The sequence below is a fragment of the Phalacrocorax carbo genome, chromosome 6 (genome assembly GCF_963921805.1).
Source record: "Phalacrocorax carbo chromosome 6, bPhaCar2.1, whole genome shotgun sequence".
NCBI lineage: Eukaryota > Metazoa > Chordata > Aves > Suliformes > Phalacrocoracidae > Phalacrocorax > Phalacrocorax carbo.
In genome coordinates, this window is record NC_087518.1 from 37,656,197 (window position 1) to 37,682,371 (window position 26,175).

The 26,175-nt window shown below is 38.1% G+C and overlaps 1 protein-coding gene across 1 annotated transcript in view; it reads left to right on the forward strand.

The window, feature by feature from the left end:
- CRB1 (crumbs cell polarity complex component 1) overlaps positions 1–26,175 on the forward strand; it is a 109,221-nt gene that overhangs the window by 65,509 nt on the left and 17,537 nt on the right. The window contains exons 7-12 of the mRNA XM_064455774.1: positions 4,733–5,686; positions 9,218–9,768; positions 10,164–10,329; positions 13,036–13,942; positions 16,062–16,190; positions 19,206–19,332. Of these exons, the coding sequence (XP_064311844.1) occupies positions 4,733–5,686; positions 9,218–9,768; positions 10,164–10,329; positions 13,036–13,942; positions 16,062–16,190; positions 19,206–19,332 (2,834 nt within the window). The remainder of the gene's footprint in view (positions 1–4,732; positions 5,687–9,217; positions 9,769–10,163; positions 10,330–13,035; positions 13,943–16,061; positions 16,191–19,205; positions 19,333–26,175) is intronic.

Consider the following 26,175-nt stretch of genomic DNA (forward strand, 5'->3'; position numbering starts at 1 on the left):
TCTCTGAATGGCAGTGACTGTGAAAGAGTTGATCTGGGTTAATAAACCTTTTGAAAATGAAAGAAAATAAGGTCTTAAAAAACAGCACCTTGTAAAACAACAAGTGACAAGTCAGTTTTGAACAGATCCTAAAAATATGCCTTTCCGTGAAACATAAAGTTCAGTGTGAGCACTCTTGAACAGAATTTAAGTAGAATACATATCTATTGCGTAAGCAGTTTAATGAGTCTTACTTTAAGCCTTGTTGATCTGGCTTGGGCAAAATACACCGTCAGACTACATCAGCAGGTACAGAAGTGGAGCAAGCTAATCCTGGAAAGGAAGCCTTTATACTAAGAACTGTTTTGAATTTTACAGAAACTCACTTTGTGGACTACTTAAGTGCTAAACCACCTTTTTCCTTCAGAAAAAGATGGTTGCAACTAGGATACAGGTTTACATCACTTTAATGACAATGTTTACAGGTAAATATTGTCTTTTTTTTTTTTAAATAATATGTGCACTTAGACTGCATTGAACATGTAGTATCTATCCAGACTTCTTGCTTGTACTTGCTTGATATTTATGTAGTGTCAAGGAACTAGAAAGGCAGAAGGCTGTAAACAGACTTCTAAGCAAAGGTGTGTATCACATGTGTAACTTGGATAACACTTTTATAACTGTTTAATCAAAAAGAATATTAGTAGCATTCAGCAGAATTATGCTTGAAAAATTGCTTTTGTGATCCTGCTTCTGCAGGAAACCTTTGCTGCCAAATTTGAAACAGTTCAGTTAAGAGGTTACTGGTTAAAAAATAGCTACCCTATAGTAATAATGTGTAAGTGAAAAAAGGAGGCAGGAAGGCGTGGTGTTATCAAACTGAGTCAAAGGAGCTGTTTCATCTCTGTTTGGAATAAAACTTCACAGGAGGGGAGAGTAATCATTATCTATAGAAATATGATAAAAATATTCACATCATCTGAAATTTCAGATAAGTGTGTAATATATTTAGAAGAGAAAATGCTGAATTATTCTATTTTACTTGCTACTTTAAAAACACCAGTATGTTTAGCTGAACTAATGCATGTAATCACTGAAAAGAAAATAGTAGTTTCCCTTGCACTTGATTTTGGTATGTCTTAAATCTTTTGAGAATACATTTGTACATGCTAAACTTCTCCTCCAACCTGAGCTATTTGAACTGTTTACACAGTTCTATAAATATTGACTAATCCTTTTATCTAGAGTGCTTTTATCTTGAGTGACAGTGGTCTTTGCTTGTATAGCAATAGGCAGATAACAAGCAATATTAACACTGTTCGTAACAACAGCTGATTTATTTACTCTTGTTGTGAAAAAATGGCTTATTATTTGTCTTTTGGTGTGACCTGCATTTATGTATGTGCTTATCTTTTTCCAAAATAGTAGGCATATAGATGTTAGTGTATACATGTGTGTATATATACATATATACACAAGTCCACAAAATAATTATTTTGCAACATGCTATTAACATAATTGCTTAAAAAATAAGCATTGTTTTCAGACTCTGAAATGCTTATGAAATTACACATTTAAAGTGGCTGTATGATAGTCACTTTTCATTTAGTAACTGAAGTTATTAATTTTCTAGGCAAGGAATACACTAACAACAATATGTGTACCTCCTCATAAAACAAATTTTATTCCTTTGTTAGACATTGCTGCTTTTGTTATCAAATTTGTTATATAAATTTAAAGGTAGAACCATATGATTTCCAAAGAAGTTTATAATTCTCATGAAATAATTTCATTAATTTGACATCTAATTTAATGAAGTAAAGAACAACACAGACGCTAAACATTATGGTAAAGTTGGGTTCAGTTTATGCATCTGTTTCATCCGTTCCAGAGACAAGTCACTTTTGCAAGGTGTGACTCAGACCACAAGTTACAAGGCAAAGGTGATGCCTCACAGGTGCCATGGGATAATAAACTAATATACACAAGAATCAACATGGATTACTGCAAATGCAGCAACTACGTATCTAGCCATTGACTATGCTGATTTTTTTCTATGAAAGGTTTGACAGAGGATCCCAGTCTATAAATCCTTAAGCATGCTCTGACCACTCTGAAACCCTATGACAAGGCTAAGTACATCCCTGATCCTACTGCTTCTAGTCTGCACTAATTTTTATCTCTGACACAAAAACCCCAAGAGATCTGCATTTCTACAGCCGTCACATTAAGACTCAGTTGTATACAAGACCTGTGGACACATAGTTCTTGATGTCAAAGCAGGGAAGAGAGCAAATTCAGGCAGGAGATGTACTAAAACATTGTCCAAACAGGAAACAGCTCACAGTAACTTCACTTTTCATGTACTAGAATAGTAAAAGCAGGACACGTCGCTAACACAGTGTTGTGGTTTAGCCCCAGCCGGCAACTCAGGAATTGCCACAAGCTGGGCAAAGCAGACATCGCTCTGGCCCCCAGTCAGTAATGGTTTGGGAAGTGCACTTCACACTGAGAAAGTCAGTCCCAATGAGTCATATTTCTGCCGGATGCCACTACACATTAAGGTATACATAGACATCTCACATTGGAATAAATATGAGCCTGGCCGGAAAACAGAGACCTCTGCTGTAAAACCCCAGTGCCAGACCGGGGAGATAGCACTAGCTGTGTTTGAAAATCTGAAGCTTCAAGTGGAAACTATATTCTATAATTGAAGACTGATGAGTGGGGAAGATCACTGCAGAGAGAGCCTTTTATATACATGCTATGAGCACTTCATTCTGGCTAATCTTTCAAACAAATCTCAAGCAATTCTCAGTTCCCTTCTGGCTCTCCTCTAACTTACTGCTTTCCTAAATGGGTCTAGTTACCACTGTGATTGAATAAAATGGACAGGCAAGGAATTAGCCTGAGTAACTACATTTATCTACTGCTATTTGAAGCAATTCATTGTGGCTGAATGCTGCTCTGTAATTTTCCATGAAAAATGGCTGCATTTTGCTGTAAAAATAAAGCTCGTTGTGAATTTGTATGTAAAGCTAGGTGTGGTGCTTGGTACCTAGCTGCAACACTGTGAGCCTCAGCATACCTCATTATCTAATTCACAGGCACAAGTTTTACTGTGGGGACAGGCATAATTATGTCTATTAACTACTTTGTGCTGATGATACTATCTTGAAAACTAACTGCAAAATATTTCCTGGTTTTCTCTAGAATAGCTATGAAGGGAAGTGGAAATATTAGGAGTTGCACTTAGCATGAGTTTTCAAAAAAGTATTTGGGTATTTTGACTGCCTCCAAGAGAGATAAGAAACAGACTTTCCATGATCCATTGCACACATATCTGCCGCTTGATTGCTCAAGGGAGAAGTTACCAAAATTACCACTTTATAGATGAACAGTGCAGAGGGATAAACAGATTAGTTTTACAAGGGGAACAGGTTTGTTTTTCTTTGTGAAGTCTGATCCAGTAGACGTACTTAGGTCACATCTATCAAATTACAGTGAAGTTGAGAGGAGGAGCTCTCCTTTTACCCAATATGCCTAAAGCCAAGCATTATATGGAAGAAGAGGAAATTAGCCTGTGTTGCCCATCTTCTACAGAAGTTCTCTCATCACCAAGCTCTGAGACATTTGCAAAAATATTCCATTCATCTTTTCTTGCTTTGTATTTTGTATACAGGAGAGGTGAAGGAAGTTCCACTGTAGATACACAGTACCAGGAATATTCTGCTGGGACAGACAGGTTCAAACCCCTCCAACAGCTTCTCTCATATCCTCACATCCCAGGTGAACCCTCCTCACAGTATGAGACCATGGCTGATGGACCAGAAGTCACTGCTGCCTTGTTTTTGGAAGAATTAAAATCTGTTGTTCATTTGTGAATAACTGCAGTACACACCTAGCCCTGAAATGTGGCAACTGCCCACTCATTGTGGACAGGGTGCACCTCACTGCATCTTTCTCAGACCGCTCATAGGATGTAGGTTTAAGCTTGTCTTTGGATTTCTTATTGTCACACCGTGCAGCTCCCTGCTCACTCTGTGAATGCCATTCTTTAGATAGCCAGCTTGCTGTACTTACATTATGCAGAGATGTTCACCTACTTGTCAGTCTGTCCCACTGTATCATACAGTATTTATAAATCCTGTGGTTCTCACCTGAAGATTGTTGCTCCAGGATGTTTCATATGGGACATGGCGTACTAGTCTGTAATTCTTCTACTGTTTGCGTGGCTACGAAAGAGAAGGAAAGACCAGCAGACTCTACACCAGCTCATCAACATACTGTATTATGAATTAAGCAACAATTTTTGGCTTTTTGTGTGTGATAAATAATCCAGTTCCTCTCAAAGAACTCTAGATTTCTACCACAGTATAGGTGGGGAAAAAATTACTTGATCACATCTTTTGGAGGTGATGTTTATCCCCATTTCATTACATTATCCATATCAAAAGTGTCAATTTGTTTGGTTCTTTTCTCCAAAATGTAATTATTGCTAAGGTGGTTATATAACACTTTGTGCAAGAAAACCATGGCATATGAATTGTATTTTTATATTTAAGACAGTTTAGACTTGTGAGTTAATCATCTATTTATCACGATATTCCACTCTAATTAAAGATAATTTAATAAAATACAGGTTATTAAAATCACTTTACTTGACCTTTGACTTTTACAAATGACCAAAAAAAAGTCATTTTGGGCTCCAGTTATCCAATCCAGAATGTCTAGTTTTTTGTTTATTCTTCAGGTGCTCACTGTGATGAAGACATCAATGAATGTTACACGAACCCTTGCCAAAATGGTGGAATCTGTGAGAATTTTCCTGGGAATTACACTTGCCATTGCCCACCTGGAGACAAAGAAGGGATTTATTATGGTGGCTGGAACTGCACAGAAGTTCTTCGTGGCTGTACTGATCAGCAATGCCAAAACAATGGAATGTGTATCCCACATTTAAAAAATGGCCAACACGGATTCAGCTGCATATGTGCACCTGGGTATACTGGAATACACTGTGAAACCATAACCACGTTTTCTTTTCAAGGAAACAGTTTCCTTTTGGTGAAGAATCCCCTGACCCTTAAAAAGGAATTTTTCTATAATATAAACCTGAGGTTTCAAACTGTGCAACCTACAGCTTTTCTGTTTTATCGAGGGGAGAAAAACACATTTGCAAAGCTGGAGTTACTGAACGGCTACTTACACTTATCCGTGCAAGTCAATAACCAGCCACAGGCTCTTTTGCATATTTCACGTAATGTCAGTGATGGAGAATGGCATTCAGTGGAGGTAACCTTGGCAAGAGCTCTTACTCTTAATTTGCTTGACAGCTCTTGTGTAGAATCGTGTCTCAATAAAACGTCTGCTATGATAGATAACGATCATGTCATGCTTGCATTTCGGAGCACGTTTTTGGGCGGCTTACCTGTGGGGAACATTAGCGGCAACTCGCTACTTAACATCTATGATATACATTCTGCACCCTCATTTGTAGGCTGTCTTCAGGACATTGAAATAGACTTGAATGCTATTACTCCAGACAATGTATCACCTGAATCATCTTCAAATGTCAGGACAGGATGTGCTAAGAAGGACTGGTGTGAAACCCACCCTTGTCAGAACAGGGGACGCTGTACCAACCTGTGGCTGAGCTACCACTGTGATTGCTACCGGCCATACACAGGGCCAAGCTGCGCAACAGGTAAGGGAATGCTGTTGGCATTTGTGTTTTAAGTGGTTGCTGGAAAAAAGCATGATCATAAACAATCCTGCTTACCTGGTGATGAAACAGCATGACCCTTAGGATCTCTGGAGCTTAATGTCAACTGGTAAGAAAGTGCAAGAGGTTAGTAGTAGCACGCCTTTGTTATTTTCCAGTTACTTTCCCCGGAAGGCTGCTTTTCAGCCTGACAAAAAAAGTCAGGCTGAACTGGCGGATTCCACTCATCCAGTTTCAAAAATCTTCTTAGTGCTCTTAGCACGCCATAAACTCTGGAAAACTGTAGTTCACTGGAGGTTATGCACCCCGAGTAAAATTTAGAAAGCAACCAAGTCACTTGGAGTTTAAGTCTTACTTTCAAAGCATTCTTTGAAAATTTTATCCTCAAGCTCTCTCGGCATTTATAAAGAAACTCATTTAAGGCAGTGAAAAGCAAGCAAAAGTACCACAAGTTAAAAAAAAAGATTCCAATTTTACAAAATGAACAAGATTATACTATTAACTTAATCTGATTAGCCCAAGGAGAAGGCAGGGCTTCAGAGGCTGAAAACAGGGCCCATTCATCTCTCAGCTGGTCCCAAGGCAGCTCTGGACAACTGCTAATGAAGGCGGCTGTGACCAGAGAGCTGCTTGGTGACCAGAGGGAAAAGTGTCTGTGCCTCAGTGAACAAAAGAGCACATCTCAGCAAACAGCCTCTTTGGCAGTGACGAGCAGGAATACAAACGCTGCAGATGCCCATAGCACTTTCCCTGCTACAAATGATCTTTCCAAGCGCAGGCTGAGGCAAAGTGGAAGGACAGCAGGAGGTCCCTGCCCATCTCCCTGCTATACCGCATCTGGTGTGTGATACCCTCTGGAGCTGTAAATACAGCACCCGTCAGGAATGTTTTGGGGTGGACTTTCCTCAGCAAAAGTTTTAGAGATTTCAAAAAAGCAGTTTTGTTTAAGAAAATTATATGGGACTGAGTCTTCCATGCAGTGCCCTTGCCCCTGCTTCCCTCTCTGCCCCCTTACTAGCCATCCACACGGTCAATCATAGCAATGTTTAGGGAGAAAGAAATACATACATACACACACGTGTACACACATACAAATATTTATGTATATATATTTGCCAAGTGGACTGGAAAAAATGGAGTGCAGCAGCCGAGCCATGGTCAGATTGGAATGGACAGATCCTAAACTGGTGTAAATTGGCGTGGCTGCACTGCCGCCAGTGAAGCTACGTTGATTTATATCAGCTGAACAACTGGCCCCAGGGGTTCATTGAATGCATTGCTGCAGAAAACTGTAGCTTGAACTACATTTCAAAATGGTGAAATACAATTTCATTTTGTATGCTATACTTAATAGTTATCAATACTTTTCAATAGTTCTTCTTTTGGTTTTATTGCAAAATGACAAAGTCTGAGAGGTAATTGTAATGGACTTCTTTGAAGTCTAGCTGTAATTTATCCAAAGATTTGGAAAGCAACTTTGGAGTATAGGACAACATCTGGTAAATATGTTTGCCTCCTTATATGAAGCAAAATTAAAAACAGTCAGGGCCAGGAGAGGCTTAAACTGGCATTAGAACTATTGAGAATGATTAGAAAGCATGCATTTTTTTTCTTGCTGACCATGATATTCCTCGCAAATCATGGCACTATGCCATTTTGATACATAGGTTCTAGATATATGCCATATTTAAAAGGCTGTGGCAGGTTTCTTAAAAGGCAGAGTGGGGGAGACTTGCAGTACAGGATAACATAAGAAATGCTAGTGTCTTTTTGAAGAAAAGTCGCTGCCAAGTATTTAATTGACAAGAGGCAATATTTTCTCTACATACACAAAATAACAAACAGATGTTGACTCATTTTGATCAACATCCAGATGTTGTGACCCAAGAGGTTAATATTGACCAAGGTGATGCTAGCCATCTCATCAAACAGAAGATAAGATTGATGAGATATATATTTATAAATAGAGAGAAATATAACAAAGTAATTGTAAACATCAAATACCTTTTTGAAGATTAATGCTTCCTTCTAATACTGCAAATGTGTGACTGTCATTCCAGCAGAAATTTTCTTTTTACCCTCACAAAAAAATGTCTCATTCTCTAGTACCTCTTTACAGAAAAGATATAACTTAAAGAGATTTAATGCCTCAAAACACCCATTTCAACAAATATTTATTTCTACATACCAGAGTTTTAACAAGCAGATGTAGATATATAGGTAATCTTATTCATAGAATTAAAATATTTCTAATTTCATTTCCTTATTAAATTGTCTATTTAGGAACAAGTAAGGGATTTATTCCTGTTGCTAAATAATATTACTGTGCCACATAGTAGTGCAGTGTGGTTATTAAGGGTCTGTGGGGGCTTCACATTCAGCCCCCTATTTTCATTGGGTTTTTTAATGCAGTCGTAAAAAAAAGTAGTGCTGCAGGCGGAAACTTGGCCTATGAGGTCTCGCTCTAGGAGTTTTACTGCACAAAAGAGGACTGACTCTTTAGCTATGCGAGCATTTAAAAAAATTGTGGTTTATTCTTTCTATGAATTTGATATATTAAAAATAGCTCTTGAAATTGTTTGGGCAGGAAGTCTATAATATTGAGGACAAGATCACGAAACTTAGAGTGTAAAAATAGAAACACTTTGTTGTGCCTTAACGAGATGATTCATCAGAATAAAATACGGTTTGGGCTACATATTTTGTATCCTTACAAGTCTGAAAATCATTACTGAAAATAAGGAGTGAGGGAGAGAGACAGATGGTTTTGGTTTAATCCTTTTAATTGATAAGCACAAAAAAAAAAAAAAAAAAGAAAAAGGCTTACTCAATCCTGGATCATTTTTCCCCCACGACACTGTAGGATTATGGTCACTCACAGGACAGAGCAGGATTCATAACTGGGTACAAGTTGATGTATACAAGCATGTGTTGAGCCCCAGCAACAGAAAGTCTGTCAGAGAACTGGTGAGCCCATGCAGCACCGTATAGGCGCCCTATTTGGAAGTTTCACACAAGAAGGGTTTGTTGAGCACCTTTTGGCTATTTCTACAATTGGAATCAGAGCAAAAAATGTCACTAAGTTCCAGAATTACATTAACTTCCCTGGTCATCGGAGGATCAAAGCTGCTAGGTTCTTTTCAAAATGATGTTTCTGAGGACAAATCCAGGAAACTATAGAAATCTGTCCTTGTTTAACCATTTGAAAACACAGCATTACACAGAGCACGATAAAAGGGAAAAATATGCCCAATAATATAACATCTGGTCCTGTACTGGGGCTTAATGGTACAGCCATGGAAGCCAACAGGAATTTTGAAATAGAAGCTATTTACAGCTGGATCAAGTCTCTATTCATCCATAAATACCAGCACATCTTACTACCATACGTAAATATTACCAGAAGTAGCTATTTGATCATTGCATTGGCTCCCTTGTCATTCAGCCCTAACTATTTTATTTTTCTCCCTTCTTCTCTTTTTTTTAATCTTTTTCTGTATCTCTTACCTCAAGAGTACATCCCAGGCCGGTTTGGATCTGAGGACTCCTCAGGCTATGCTGCTTTTTCTGTTGATGCCACTCAGAACGAAAATTTGAACATATCAATGTTTGTCCGAACACGCAATTATTCTGGCTTGTTACTGGCTTTGAGAAACAGTACTTACCTCTACGTAAGAGTTTATTTGGAAGGTGGGAAGCTCACAATGTTAGCTCTAAATTCCATTAAGTTATTAGGGAAACGCTCCATGAACGATGGAAACTTTTACCTAATAACATTAAAAATAGAACGAAATAAGATGGAATTGTTCCAGTCCTCTCAATACCTAGGCTTCATTTCTACTCCACTACTAACCATCCAAAGTAAGGATATTCTTTATATTGGAGGCCTACCAGATAACAAAGAAACTGATAGAAATGGCAGGTATTTCAAAGGCTGCATCCAAGATGTAAGAGTGAATAACCAGCCGCTGGAATTCTTCCCCATCACCAATCCACTGAGTTCTCTTATCAACCGAACTCTGATCAATGTCACCCAAGGCTGCACTGGTGACAACCTCTGCAAGGTAAGAAAGTAATTTTTCAGAGCATTTTCACATGTTTATAATGGGGAATTTCTTTTAATTTTTTTTTGTACGTTTCCATACGTTATTTGCTGACAATGACGTCTTAGGGAAATATGTAAAAAATCTAGAAAGACCAAATTTTGTTGAGTTATGCTACATATGATGAATATCAGCAGCAAAATATATTTGCATAGGGGAGAACTGAACTATTTTAAGGTCAAAATACTGTTTTTCACCAATTATTGAACATGCTGTGCTGTCGTAGTACTGCTCTTTATCACTTTACAACTGAAATAAACAGAATTCTCCTTTTTGACAAACAGTCCCCCATCTGTAGAGATGGAAGTGCACCAGCCTTTATTCATACTTAGGTTGTCTCTTCTCTTTCCCCATAGTCCCACCCTTGCCATAATGGTGGTGTGTGCTACTCAATCTGGGATGACTTCACTTGCACGTGTCCCCCTAACACAGCAGGGAAGGCATGTGAGGAAGTTAAGTGGTGTGAGCTTGGGCCCTGTCCTCCTGAAGCACAATGCCAGCTGGTGCACCAAGGATTTGAATGTAGGTACATTTCAGTCATTCCTATCATCTTTGGCAATTAGAACCAATACATATTTTCATTAGCATTTCCTTAAAACTCAATATTCACTGCCTTTAAAGTTCATTCAAATGTTATTTCTGTATTATAATAATAGTTATGTTAATTGCAAGTAACATTAACAGGAAGAGTCTGCCCTACCAAGAGTCAGACCCCTGACACAGACACTGATGTTTACAGGACCGTTGCTTTTGACTTATTCAACGCAACTTGTCAAGGTTGTGCAATAGATCAGTACATTGTCAGAGTGTGAGTGTAGCCCTCATACTTCTACTGCAGAGATAAGAGGCTATCCAGTGTTAGATTAACCTTAGAATGTTCTCCATCCTCCTGAAAAGACAAGCTACGTGACATACATTGCATCACTTGATTTTCTTAAATGTTAAATATCTTTGAAGAAAGTCACCTTAATACCAGCAGTATAGTTATTCAGCTAGCATCTTCATAAGAAGCACCTCATGCCAAGCAGTCTATTTGAAAATTGATGACCATTAGCTGTCTTAAGAAAATGAGCCACCTTGCATACCTTTTTCCTTCTTCACTTTCCTTCTCCTTCCCATCCTGGAATTGAATTTGAAAAGCAAGTAAGGATTTTGAAGCAATATTTTTTCCTCTTGCTATCAAAGAAAGCCCTAACAATGCTGTGAAAGGAGATAAATACACACACAGTCTGATGGAAGCTGTTAGAATGGCTGACTTAGGAATGAGAAGGTTGGTCAACAAAGGATTTCTATCACAGATGATTTGCTGACAGACCAATATCATGTTATTTTTGTTGAGACTGTTAGAATCAGCGTTGCAGCACTTGTTAAAATTTATAGATTAAATTAAACTAATTACACCTTCTCTAATAGATGTCTTTGATGATAACGTCAAAATACGTTTTCTCATAAACTTTACTATTGCATATTATGGAAGAATATAAACACAGACAGACAGAGAAGTGAAAAGTATCTAAACTGTTTCTTTTTGCTAAACTCAAGGTCATTTACACCGTTACATCACCTTTAGGTTTCCGTGCTGGTTATTGTGGCAATAGTAGGGAGTTTCCTTAACTGATATTCAAAAATTCCTGCATTACAGACCTGCATTTTTAACTCGTTGGTTTCTTAGCTACGGCATACATTTCTTGATGTTCAACACAGGGTAATGAAGAAAAGGAGTTTTACTGGCCAGTGAGTTCTCTGACAGCCTGGTGTCTTATGCTCTAGATGCCATTTAAGTTTAGGCAGAAAAAGAGCTGTTTTCCAGGGGCTGTGGCTATAGTTCCACCTAGATGCCTATGATTAGCAAGACCTTTAGGAAAACATGAACTCCAAAAAAAGAGAAAACGCCAGTAGTGGGAGCTGATGTGGGGAACATGAAGTAACAGTGAAACTGTATGCCCAGGGTCACAACTGAGTAAAAGCAGATCCAGACAGCTGGCTGTGTTCAGGATGTAATAAGATTTCTACGGGAGTATTTTAGCTTTATGACCTTAAAAAAACTTAGCTTTGTGAGACATTTAAAAAAACAGAAATAATTTTGACAAGCTCTGACTTTCATTTTTAGTATGGTTTCCTCTGAGGAAGCTTTTCCTATGAGAAAGACACCACAATTGATACGCCAGGCAATGTAGTTACACCTCTGCTGCCTTAGTATCAGGACGCAGAGTCACCAATTTCATATTGGGACTCCCAGGGATTCTTTTGATCAAGATTTAATGAGAGATAATTCAGGAACCCACTTTATCTCAGTGCTAGGATCTTGCAAAGCTAAATTTGTCTCCAATACTGACAGAAGATATTCCTTCCAGTCCTTTCTCCCTGTCTATAATCCTCATAAATCTCAGAACCTGCAGATTTACAGCCCAGCAAGTTAGTGCATTTTAGTAGAAACCATGCTAATGAAAGATGTCAAATACCTTTGTGAAGATGTCCATAAAACTGCCACAATGTTGCCCATCAATTTTCACTCACAGCAGTACAAACCGAGTACTCTGCCGCCCTCCCAGTCCCACCAGCATAGGCTCAGTGCTGTCAGCAGGGCTGTGGCAGAGTGTGCATACCAGAAGCTGGCTTTAAATGCGATAGGCATGACTCTTACATTGATTTTAAGGGGGATTTTGCCAACTGACTTCAATTAAATTTGTTCTTTTTGCATCAGTGAGACTAAATTGGGATCCAATCAGATACTTTCTAAAACTTCTTTAGTGCTTTACCTAAGAAAAGAGGAATTGAGAACAAAGGTTCACCCTGTCCAGATCTGTCATGGGGAATAACTAGCTACCAATACTTAGAGAACCAACATCAAATGACAAATCTATATCCTCTTTTGAAATACCCCCTCAGCCTCAGGTTTGAGTTGGGTACAATTACGTTCACCTCCTTCTCTTTGTCTGAAGAGGAAAAAGAGAGATAACGCTAATGTAGAATTGTATCTTTAGAATAACTTGAGACGATGCAAAGCGGCACACTTTTGATGTCAATATAGCTGGTGCTGGAACTGCCCTGTAATTTACATAGCCATAAGGGTCAGGCAAGGATAACTGAAACACTGGTGAAATTTGATTGTTTTTCAGCAAACCCAAAAGGACTTACATGACAGGGAGCATGGGGCACTAGAGAGGTATTGTTCCACCTGTATTGGTTTAAAGTTGGCCTGGTTTCTCAATTATTATCTTTGCACAGGTCTTGCTAACGCAGTGTTTAGTGGCCGAAGCAGTGCGATATTTTACAGAAGCAATGGAAAAATCAGCAGAGACCTCACCAATATCATATTTGGCTTTCGAACTAGGGACACTGACGTGATCCTGCTGTATGCAGAGAAGGAGCCAGAGTTTGTTACCATCAGTATTCACAACTCCAAATTACTCTTTCAATTGCAAAGCGGCAACAGCTTTTATAAGCTGACCCTTGCTAGTTCACTGCCTGTGAGTGATGGGAAATGGCATCAAGTGATGGTCTCTATGGTAGAGCCCCTGTCCCAGTTCTCTAGATGGCACATTGATATAGATAACAAGAAAGACACTGCAACTAGCACAACTGCCGCAGCAAGCCTCAACTTTTTAAGAGAAGAGACAGACATCTATGTGGCTGACAAGGCTTTTGACAGTCTGGATGGCCTGCGAGGATGTATGAGCACCATAGAAATCAGTGGCATTTATCTCTCATACTTCGAAAATGCTGACATCCCTACTAAAAAACCTCAAGAGGAGCAATTTCTCAAAATATCTGCAAACCCCGCTCTTACTGGATGTTTGCAGGTAGATGTCTGCAGCTCAGATCCCTGTATGCACGAGGGGATATGTGAAGACTTCTATACTTCCTACCGTTGCATATGTCCCAAAGGATGGACTGGCACCATTTGTGAAGTCAACATCGATGAATGCTCTTCAAACCCCTGCATTCATGGAAACTGCACTGATGGGATCACGTCTTATGAGTGCAGCTGTGAACCTGGTTACACAGGGGTAAATTGTGATGAGGACATAGACAACTGCCGTGGCCACCAGTGTGCAAACGGGGCCACTTGCGTTGATGGGATTAATGAATATTCTTGCTTGTGTGCTGGTAACTTCACTGGAAAATTTTGCAGGTACTACAAACAAGGCAGAACCGTGTGATTGTGTCAGGTCTCTTCTGAAGGGTTATTACATCACTGATGTCTCAGTTTTAAACATAGACGTTATGCATCTATCTATATATTAATCATGGCTGTAGAATTAATATATAAAGAGGCTGCAGTACAGAAAGCTGTACAGATCAATTAGATGTAGACTGAGGCAGTGGAGAGCTGGCAGCTCAGGCAGAGACTGATAAGGCAAGGAGACAGGTAACGAGACACAGCTCTGCTGCCAGCCTGGGTCCTATGAGCTCTCTGATGACAGGATTACAAGTCTACCAGAGCTCAGAGATAGATGTGTTACATCTTTTTTAGAAAAAAAAAATATTTTTAGGGTTTTGAATCTCTAAAACTATATTTTATTAGAGTAATAGAACCCTAGAGCTATAAGTAGAGAAATTCAGAGTTGGTGGGTAAGAGAAAATAACATTAGAATGGCTTGTAAAGAGTTTTTCTCCCCACCCACAGCACCCTTGCTAGGTGGGTCGTTTCCCCCAGGCTTGCTCTCTCAGCCCAGCAGTCCTGGTGGCTGCAGACACCACACAGCCCACTCTTTTAATCAGTTCTTAGACTCCTCAAGTGCCTGTTTCCTATCCTTCTCAGACACTCTGTAAAGGCTGCAGGATCTTTCCTGGCCTCTCTCTCCTTTAATTGCCCTTCTCTGCACACCATAAACTTCTCCCTTCTGAACATGTCCCATTGCTCTCAGAGAAGGCAAAATCCTTTTACTTCCTCCAGAGCATTCCAACAAACCCAGTCTGCTGCAGCCCAAAGGATGCAAACAATCATCATTATGCTGCCCAACCACAGTCTTTTAGGCTATATTTATGCAATTGCCAAGTTTTGTTGACTTTTTTTGAGTAGTAAGGACATCCTGATATTTGAAGATACCTTATATTAGCCTAATATCATCTATCTTGTATGCTAAGTCTCTCTTTTGAACTCTTCAACTAAGCTGTCCAGGTGTCACATAAAGCCACATAAGTAATGTCATTAGTGTTGTCCCTTTTTTTTTTATTATTTGCTAAAGAATGAATCATTAACTTGCCAGTAAATACTCGGAAAATGAAAACCAAATTCAGCAAATTAAAAAAGTTAAGCAAAACATGTTTTGTGAGTCTTAAACCCCAGTTCCTGTTGTCTTTCCTTTGGACAATACCCCAGCCAGTAACAGCATTGCTCCCCCAGTTCAGTTGCTGCCTGCCACTAACCGTGAGCAGCCCGAGTGCCCCAGGCATCAGCATGTCAGTGCACACAAATGTGAGGTTTCCTTTCCAAAGAGGAAACCAAGGATACACTAAGTATGTGCAGCCCTTGAAACTGTGTGTTCATTTACAGGTAAAATGCCATGCCTTTCCCATTGGTATTGAATAGTATTTGCCAGCACTGGTCCCTCTATTTGGAGACTAACAGTACTAGATTTGAGACACATTTGGAGTACTGCATCTAGTTTTGCACCCCGCAGTTTAAGAAGGATGTGGAACCGCTTGAGCAAGTCTAGCGGAGAGCTACCAAGATGATCAGGGGACTGAAGCATCTCCCTTATGATGAAAGGCTGAGAGACTTGGGTTTATTTAGCCTGGAGGAGACTGAGGGGGGATTTCATAAATACATATAAAAATCTAAAGGGTGGGTGTCAGGATGATGGGACTAGACTCTTTTCAATAGTGCCCAACGACAGGACAAGGGGCAATGGGCACAAGTTGGAACACAGGTAGTTCCACCTCAATACAAGAAGAAACTTCTTTCCTGTGCGGGTGCCAGAGCAGTGGCACAGGCTGCCCAGGGAGGTTGTGGAGTCTCCTTCCCTGGAGACATTCAAAACCCACCTGGACGTGGCCCTGAGCCCCCTGCTCTCGGTGTTCCTGCTCGAGCAGGGGGGATGGACAAGGTGATCTCCAGAGGTCCCTTCCAACCCCTACCATTCTGTGACTCTGTGATTCTGTATTCAAGTATCAAATTTGCAAGGTTGATCTAAATATTTTCCACTAAAGCAGTGGACTAGAGTCAAATGAATAGCTGAGAGAGCATGAGACATCCAGAAACAAGGAAAGTACAAATAACAACTGTCATTGCCTTCTTATTTATCTAGATACAGAAGATTACCATATACAGTTTGTGGGAATGAAGAGAGAAACCTCACGTGTTTCAACTATGGCAACTGTACTGATCTCAGCGGCGAGTTGACATGTGTGTGCCTGCCGGGATTTGCTGGAGAACGGTGAGATGCTTCGCCCAGCAGATCTTTGTGGAGCAATTCTTCCAAAAGCTGTTCCTGAAGGTCCAGAGGGTAACAGCCACAGGGCTTTTGCCCTCCTACAGAAATACAGACAAAGCAGTTGTTTAAGTTCAGCCATTCCTTGTCTGAGTCCCTTTGAGGGTCTGGAAGTATAACAGTTTTACTTAGACAAAAATCACAAATTAGTGCAGCAAATTTCAATCCAACATAGCACCATTAACTCCAGTGCAAGATATTATTTCTTAGACAGCATTGTATACTTCTACATTTTTTTGATGCCATGCCAATTTTATATATGACAAGTAGAATGTTATCTTTCTGTAGATGGGGGACACATAAACACACATATCCAGCTGATATATAAAAAATCAGCTACAATACAGTGACACATGAATATGCAAAGCTGTTTCACTTTCACATGTAGGTGTTGCAAATACACAATCTATTCTTACACAGGGATGGTATGAGAGTAAATACCTGGTGGTATTGCAGCTGTTACTTTCTTACTGAATGCCAAAGTATGAAAAAATAATTATTCTTTTAAAAATAAATTAAGAAATGTTATAGTTTAGTCTGAAATGGAGGGGCCTTCCTCACAGTGAAATTTTTATCTTCTAGCATATTGTCACGATTCACACTTACCATTTGATAATTTTCTTCCATTGGCTCTGGAGCAGGGAGTCCTGAAAGCCTCAGGGCATTAGGTGGTGTAGAAACATAGGAAGACATTGTCCCAGCCATAATGTAGTCTGAATAGGTAAGGGCAACTTTCTGGAGAGTAAGAAAGGAAATACCATATGTGCTTTTAGTGAAACTAGCATTACATCAGGGTAGAATATCCAAAAGTTCAACGGGACCAAGCTATGCTGGCTCTGCAAACACAAAAAAGTTTTCAACAAAAGGTTTTTATTCTCTCAGAAATTTATTAACCCACTGATTTTGTAAGAACAGTACAGTAAGCTATAGAAGAGAGACAAAATGAAAATTTCCACCCACTCAGTGCACAATGTAGTTGGCAGACACGTCTGCCTTGTACTGTTTAACTCAGCCAGAAGGTCTGTGTACCACCTCGCAATTTTCAAAAAATCAAATCAAATCAAATATAAAAAACTAAAAGCATATTCTCAGACAGCTCTTTGGTGTGTGTATTTCTTGGACTTCCAGGTAGAAGGAAAGTACTTTTTCCTTCTTCCTTCCCCTGCCAGGCAACTTGCTAACTGCAGCTCTGGGAATGTGTCGTCCTTACATCCATCCCACTGGCTGGCAATAAGCTCTTGTTTATGGTTCCCATGATGCTCATATTGAATGGCAGCCTTGTACCAAGCATACTGTACTTTAACTGACTATCACAGCAAGGCATTCTTCTCCAATGTCTAAAATTGACTATTTGTCCTCTTTTTCTCCAGGCTAGCAAACCGTAAACCAGTAGTACTTCCGTGCTTGCAGATCTTAGTGTACCAAATGAGAAAATTTCACTGCTTCGTTTTTTCAGAACAAATTCAAATATATCAGTTAATAAGAAATTTAAAACCCAAATCCCCTGTATCAATCTATTAGGTTGATAAAGACAACATTTTCCTTTAAGACAACATTTCATTCCTCAGAAAGTCATTGATGCACAGTACAGGGAAAATAAAATCTTTCTATGTCAATCGATTGACTTGGGATCACAAAAAAAAAGCCCAAAATCAAAACCAAAACCAACTTAACAGGTGGAAAGGGAAATGTGAAAAGATTACTCTTTATAAAAGGAGACCTAGCTGTCTCTTGAACACATATTTATCATTTTATTTCAGGCTGGGACTTTTGAAATACATAAAGGAGTTAGCGTTTTAAGTTTTCCTGAAATTCAGTTGGATTCAGGTGCCTAATTCATCAGAGGATTTAGTTGGTTCTTTTTTTATTATTTACATAGGTAAGTTCATAGCTACAGAGGTTTTATACATTGGTTAAAACTTAAATTTAACTTTTTGAAGTATATGAATACAATTTACCATTGAAGGAAACTGTTGAAACTTTTTTATAGATTAATAAAGAAAATCAGGTAAAATTATTTAATATAAAGAACAGCTCCTTTCTAATGTAACACTAGAAATTTATTGCATTGTCATGAATATGTTGGAACAATGCAATTCCTTATAATGCAGAGGAAGTTTCTCACATTCTTCTTCAATAATAAATCTGCTTCTTTATCTTGAAAAATTAAGATTTACCATTAGCATTATTTGAAAAAAAGGAGAGCAGGGAATTAAGGGGAAGCTTTGTCAGAGCAGCAAATCACCCAATCATTATTAGTTTTCAGACAACCTCATACATTCTTCATTAATATTCAATTGATTACCTCGAGAAATTATGAGAGCTCACATGTCCTTTACCATCAGAATTAACTCAAAAACATTTAATGATACCTATTTAAGCTTGTAAAGCCCTGTTCTCCACCATTCTTACCATTCTCGGGTCCCAATTCCTCAGAGAGACCCTATAGGAGATTCTGCTGAGCATCTCCTGGTATTTCAAATTGAGGGAGAAAAAAAAAAAAAAAAAGCAGGTGAGCATTCCCAGGGGCGCTCAGCTGGGATAAACACACATTTGTTTGACTTACAGCCAGACTACTGAGAAGGAAAAAGCACCCTCAGCTCCCCATAACAATGAAAATGGATAAGCAAGCTGTCGGCAGGACTTGCGCCAGATCTAGCTCTAAAATCATACACAAACTTTCATTTTACATTGCTAAGCACCATTAACTATGAAATGCTTTACAGAGATGAAATTTCCTGCTTAACTATCTGTGTTTGAAAATAACACAGGAAGTCCAGGATTCGAGTGTATCTAATCAGGTAGTTAACAAAATCATAAGCACATGTGGAAATATACCACAGATTTCAAGTTGAGAATCCTCCTCTCCCTTCCCCCAAAAGTTTCTGATTTAAAAATGTGCTTGTTCGGTGCTTTTTATTTGTGATTTCAGATGCTCACTATTTGCAGTCTTTCCTCTAGGTGTGAAAAGGACATTGATGAGTGCAGCTCTGACCCGTGTCTGAACGGGGGCCTCTGCCAGAACCTACTCAACAAGTTTCACTGCCTCTGCGACGTGAACTACGCCGGAGACCGCTGTGAGATAGATGTAAGCGACCTCTCCTTTTTTGTCTCTTTACTGTTGTGGCAGAATCTCTTTCAGCTTCTCTCCTATCTTATTCTACGAATGGATGATGATCCAGCAGTTGAATGGGGTGAACAGGAAGACTATTAAGCAGTCTTTAAACTATTGTATTTTAATGCAGCAGACGATGCCAAACAGCTTAGGAAAGCAATACAAACACCAGAGTTTTAAAAATTGTTTTCTATCTCTTTGAATGATTTTCTATGAATCGCTTTGGATCTATTTTAATTCTTTCATGTAATTTTAGAACAAATGCTAGCAGATCTTAACAAGTGCTTCATCCCACCTCCACCACAGCATTTCATCACATACACACTGCCAGTGGGCAACAGTGGGACACACCAATAGGAAACAGGCAATACATAGTAACGAGAACTATAAGATATGCTGATAGTGGCATTCCAACCCTACTGCAACAGGTGGCAAAGATTCACTACCTTCAATATGGCTAATTTTCTATTAGTTTTACTGTCCCTATCTTTGCAACACATACCACGTTCACTGCTGTTTCTTTGGCAATTTGGTCTCACACCTGTGAAATCATGTGTGAGTTTTTTGATAATTAGATAATGGTTTGGATCAGTGATTGGCAACATACTCAGAACACTCTCACGTCCATTTGAATCAGTGGCAATCCTGCACTGATATCACTAATCCTGAACCTCTGCTCTGGTAGCCTGTACTTCTCCAATATCTTATACTGAGATAAAATACAGCTGTCTTAATCTTCATCAGTCTTTCAAGAAAGGCCCAGTTAATACATCAGACTTTAAAATCATAGATTTGTTGTTTATACAAAGATTTCTACAACTTCAAGTAAATCTATATTATCTATCAGTAGATATGAGTGTCATAAGACAAAAATACGTTGGGTATTTTTCCTTCTTAGGAAGCAATCAAGGTAGCTCAGTTGATTGGTTGTCTATGGATTCTTTAAAGAATGAAAATAAGGGGCCTAAAAGTTATGAATACCAGAAGGTTTAGCAAAAAATGTAATAGCAAAATATCTGTGTAGTTGCCTTTGAGAGTGTAGACACAATTGAATACATTGTTATGTACAAAAGAGTAGTGAAAACCCACGGTTGTTTTTTTCTGAAAAATTCTTTAAAGAAAAACCATTTATGAATGGTGCAACCATTTATTTGGGCGTTCATGATCATATTATATTTGTATAGATTCTGTCTCCTTTTAGTAATTTAAATAGTGTCGAGTGATGATTCCAAAGAGTAAGCATGTATAAGGTGGTGTTTTATTATTAAGTGGTATGGCATGTAGCAGAGTTATAGGAAAGACTAACATTTTACAATTAAGTTTTATGACTCCAGAGACAACAGCTGATCTTTTGCAGGAGTCCTTGAGCCCACTGATGTTACAGTTTCCCCAATTCAAACATGACCTTGTTTCTTCAATCCTACACAACTTGCTGTGGATTGAACTTGGAGTGGTCATGAAGAGCAAATCCCACCTTTAATTTTACACCAAGACACCTTAAAATGGGTGTATAAATGAGATGTCAAGGTTCCCTTTTTGCCACAGCAGGATATAGCAGAAGTCACTGCCTGGGAATCAAGCCTCTATTTTTTATTTCCCACCTTTCATAAATGTCCCAAAGTCTGTTATTTTTCTGAATACCATTCAGCACATAATTGTGGCAACACTAGTGTTATTAAAAAGTCTACTTCTATTTTCAGGGTGAAAAAAAGCCCCAAACACATTTCTTGCACATTTATGGAAAATACCACGATTCATCCTTGTGAAGTGTCACATATTCCTGTCTCAAGCACCTGCCTTCTTATGAAAACTTAAGCACAATATATTTACTTATAAAAATTGTATTACACAAGGATGATTTATTTGCTGTATTCATCATACCAGAAATGTGTTTGGGCTAATTTTCTTATTAATATATTATTTAAAAAATAAATCATTCAGCTAAAAGTTCCTTTCCTCTTTGTAAGCAAACAATAAACACAAGGTGCGTGTTCCAGCACTGGGAGTGAAATTAATGTAGCAGTGTCAGAAACAAAACTGTGTGTTCTATCAGATGCAGGGTTTAGTTATCTCACTGGGAATCTCAGGTAATACCATGAATTATATAACACAGGCAAAGACAACAAACCGCTTGGTTTTTTTAACCCAATGAAAATACAGTTTTGAAAAATTGTTTTTTTTACTCCAGGTAAAGTAATGTGATCAAACTTACAATTACAGAGAAAAATATTTATTTTAATGATATCAATATTTCTGAGTGAAATTATTTTATTTTGCTTAAAATATCAAAGAAAGACAAAACAAAATGAAAACACTTCCCTTGTTTTGAGTTTAAATGTCAATTTTCGTTCATATGGAGAAATTTAAAATTATAAAGACTGTATTATGCTGGAAATTTTATTCCAAATAGTACTTTTCATTTAATCATGACTAAAAATGTTACTTGGTTCAGTACTGAAATGAAAAATTAAAATTTTAAACACAAATAACTTGAAATGAAAACTATCATATGATTTCAGAATACTAACAAAAGGCAAAGTAGTAAGAAAATTTTGAAAATTGATATGAAAAACTGATGCTTCTAACCAAAGCTGTTCAAACCAGTTTGGTTGTTGGTTGGTTGGTTGTTTTAATCAAAATTAAGAAAATCGCAATAAAGTTTTGGGGTTTTTTTCCTCACTGGGTTTAGTTCAGCTCCCACATAAGTAAATTGAGCTGTTATGTGCTTTATAGAATGTACACGACGGGATATACTAAAATAAGCAAAAATGTCATCCTGGTATTATCATTGAAGGAAGCTAGAAATCAATACAAGTAATAACAATACGTCTGACATACTATAGCTACAGGCATAGTATGAAAAACAAAGACTACATCTGTATAGAGATTCCAAAACTTTCCTTTCAATACTAGAAACTTGATATAAAAGTGTACATGCAATATTAAATACAGGTTTGATATGGATTTACGGGCATATGCAAATTATTAATCTAGAATATATTAGCAGAGCATCAGCTCAGTCTTTCTTTGAGTTCACACCTGTAATTGAATTCTTTCCTTCTTTAATGCCTTGTCATCATGAAACATCCCCTGACTTCAGAAATGCTGCTCCTTTCCTCTTTGTACTTCTGTATTCTCAACTCCATTGTGCACGTGTACCTAACTTTCCTACCTTTATACACAAAATAAACCTTCTGCCTTTGTCTCTTCATGTCTACTCCTCATTTTCTGCTAGTGACTCTATTCATTTGCTTTAAGGGTGCCATGTTTTCTGGACGTTTGCACTTTACATGTACACCACACAAAAACCAAGGTTGTATCTTCCCTGTGTCTTCTCCAGGAGTGCTGACAGCGCAGTGCCAGGTGCTTCCCAATGAAGCAGTTCAGCCACTCGAAACACTTCAGCTGCAATATTGTGTTACCCGTCAAGGGGGATTACCTCTTCTGGGTAGCTCTTGGTACCTTACAGAGCACAAACAAGTCCCCAGATCAACAATTCAGAGAGGAAGGGATTTTATGCACATGGCTTCAAGTGACTATTATTACTTGGTTCCTCCTCACATACTGTCAATACTTACAAAACTGTTGATCGTTACAAGGTCTCCGTTAACATTTTGATGGGTCACCCCTTTCCATTGAGCTATCATAGCCGATAGGCTGGAACTGGCCCAGGCACAGGTCTTCCAACACACCCAGTCAAGAACAGACTTGATATTTCTAGTTTAAAAGGTTAAAAAATAAAGAAACTAATGCCAGGTAAATTAAAATAACTTTCTTGAATATGATTATATATTTTTAAAAGAAATGCAGGTGTAGGACATTTAAAGGGAAACAGCTATAGAAGCAAACATGAAAAAATAGCTAGATGAATAATGACACTAAGCACGATTTTTTTGTTAATACAACCAATTTCTAAAGTTTTTTTAGAATTCAAGGGGTTGAAAAGGCCATTATTCATGTTTAAGATTAAGACGTAACAGCAAGATCTTCATACATCTCCACAGTTGCAATTTTATTACAAATCTTTTTATATTTGATTTTATTATTTAGAACACAAACTCACAGACAAGTTCATGCTTTTGTGAGAATCTCAGTATTCATTTTTTAAAAAGAGTAAAAAAAAAAAAAGTAAAAAACCCAAGATCATACCATTTTGGGTGTTGAGAAGAGCTTGGAAAACCATCATCTCGATATGCTCAAAACCAGAGAGGGATACCAAACATGCAAATGAAAGAAAGCAAACAAACAAGGTCATGATTTTTGTAGGCATGGCTTGTGATGCAGAATCCTGATATTATCTGTAATGGATCCCCTGTATTTTGATACTAAGATTCAAATGGTTTTTCAGACATCTGTGACTGAATTCAGAAATATGGGTAATGAGAAGTACCAGTGTTTGGGCTTGAGGAAGAAGTACGATTTCTGAAAAGAAGAGAAAGTCAGCAGTGATGGAGGTACTTGAAGGAAGAGCAAAGGGATTTGCATCAGCTGGGGATGAAAGGAAGGGTATTCTTTAATGTGTTTGGCAAATACATGAGCAGTGTTTCACTGGGGAAGTATACACAGGGAATGACAGAGTTGCTTTATTGACAATAGCTCCTACTTTTGACCCTTATAAAACAGGCTCTGACTGACCCTCCGTTGCAGGTGCTTATACAATTTGGACTCTGCCAGCAGTATCCTATTGCAATTTTAACTACAAAGAGCCCATGTGTTTGTGAATTGGAAAATATCCTTGATGGTGTATGCTTACTTGAGCTCTCTTGTTCCCAGAACATTTAATTTTTAAGAAACTAGATCCAATCCTCAATTTACTCTGCATGTGACTACAATATGTTGGTGAAACTAAAAATAGGAAAAAATCTGCTTCAAACTCACAGTGATGAAATCAGGTTTCTTTCTTTCATTGAAAATATTTTTCCTGGCCTGACACCCTAAAGTTCAGCCAAAGGAGCACTTTACTTGTATCTGTTAACTTTTAGTACTTAAACTTACCTTTTATGTCTTGAGTTAGTTATTCTCCCTAAAAATAAGGAAACTTTTGTTTGCAATGAAAAATTCTTCAAAATTTCTATTTCAAGAACCACAAACCCTGGTTCTAAGAACTATAGCTAAAAAAAAAATAAAAACCACACAAAAAAACAAACCTCCAGCAAGTCTTTCTGTGTTACTTAGATTACTATTATCTGACATAGATCTCCCGAGAGTTAAAAAAAAAAAAAAGCAGAGTTTGGTTGTTCATTTTACTTTGTGTTTCAAGAGTGCCCTGAGGTCCCATTAGGCTCAAGAGCACATCCTGCTAGTGCTGTGTTCTGCTTGTGCTAGCAAACGGCAGACGTGTCCCTGCACCAACTGGCAAACAGCTCAGTCTGTACTTTGAAATTGTTTCTTGAACATTATTATCAGCTGCACCTTTGGGACAGCACTTCCTCACAAAGCATACCCTCTCCTATCGTACATGTGAATATACATGAAACTTGAAAGAGGTGGTGGATTTTTTGTCCCAGAATTAAAGTTCTGCTTAAGGTAGCTACTGCTACACGCTCTGATGTGCACCGTTGTTGCTTTCATATCCCCTTCCAGCTGGTACCATCCCATCCTCCTGGGCGCAAGGACATGCATCATGCACTGGAGGTTACGATTCACATTTAATGTCATTAAAAATACACTGATAAGCATGTAAGATACACTAAATATTGAATCTAAATTCAGTAAAACTCTCTCAGGCCTCCATAGCACAGACACACAGAATTTTGACTGAATCTGCTCTACAGCAATTAGCTGATGCATTCATTAACTGCAAGAGTTAGTAATATGAATGTAGCAAATGATACTTAATTATAATAATTAATGCCTGGTGATTCATGAATAATGCATTCTGTAGCTATTTACATGTTCATACTTATGAGGGTATTAGTGGATAATTACCATTTGACTAAGAGGTGTGGACATCAGGAGTGTAATTACTACACCATTTCCCCCCCTCAATCTCACTGAGGCCTTACCTGTTTGTTTTGCTCTCATATACCTCTATCTTGCTATTATATGCAGAAATATAAACATTTTATTTTCAAGACATATAGAGCAATATAATGGCAAATACAGTCACACAGGTTAGTTTTCAAACTGCATCAGTTCTGAGCCAGTATTCTTACCAGTTTATGTCTTGTGGTTGCAAAACAATTTAGAAGAACTTTAGGATATTATTTGAAAAGAAAAAACCTAGCAGAAAACTTCTCAACATTAGGAGACAGCAGTATTAGTGGTCTGCTTCTTCAAATGAAAAAAAAAAAAAAAAAAAAAGGAAAAAAGAAAAAATCCCACAGAAGAAATTTACACACTTGGAAGGGAAAGTATTTGGTGAAAGAACTTTGTTCTCTTTGTGATCAATAGATTTGTTCTTGTCCTGAATTTACATACTTTCCTACTGCAGGTGGTTAAGACATTTCCACACTTCAGAGTTTGTTAATTTGTGAGACTAGGATAGCAATATTGTCAACACCTTCAATCTGAAATAAAAATTTTGCCCTAGATGGCTCATGATTACACTCCAACACACAGAATTTAGCCTCCATGAAAGAAGATAAGTTGCTAGCCCTCCCAAGCTTGGAGAAAGTTTTAAGAGCCATAGAAGAAATACAGAAATACAACTTAGAATTTTTAAGAACATTTTTCGTATCAAGATATGATTATTTTAAGGCAATGTAATAATTATTCTTCTTAGCCTAAGCTTGAACGCTCAATGTTGGCAACACTAAGACAATACTATTCAGCCTCAGGAGTGTTGTAAAATGAAGTAAAGCTGGGTAAGTCACG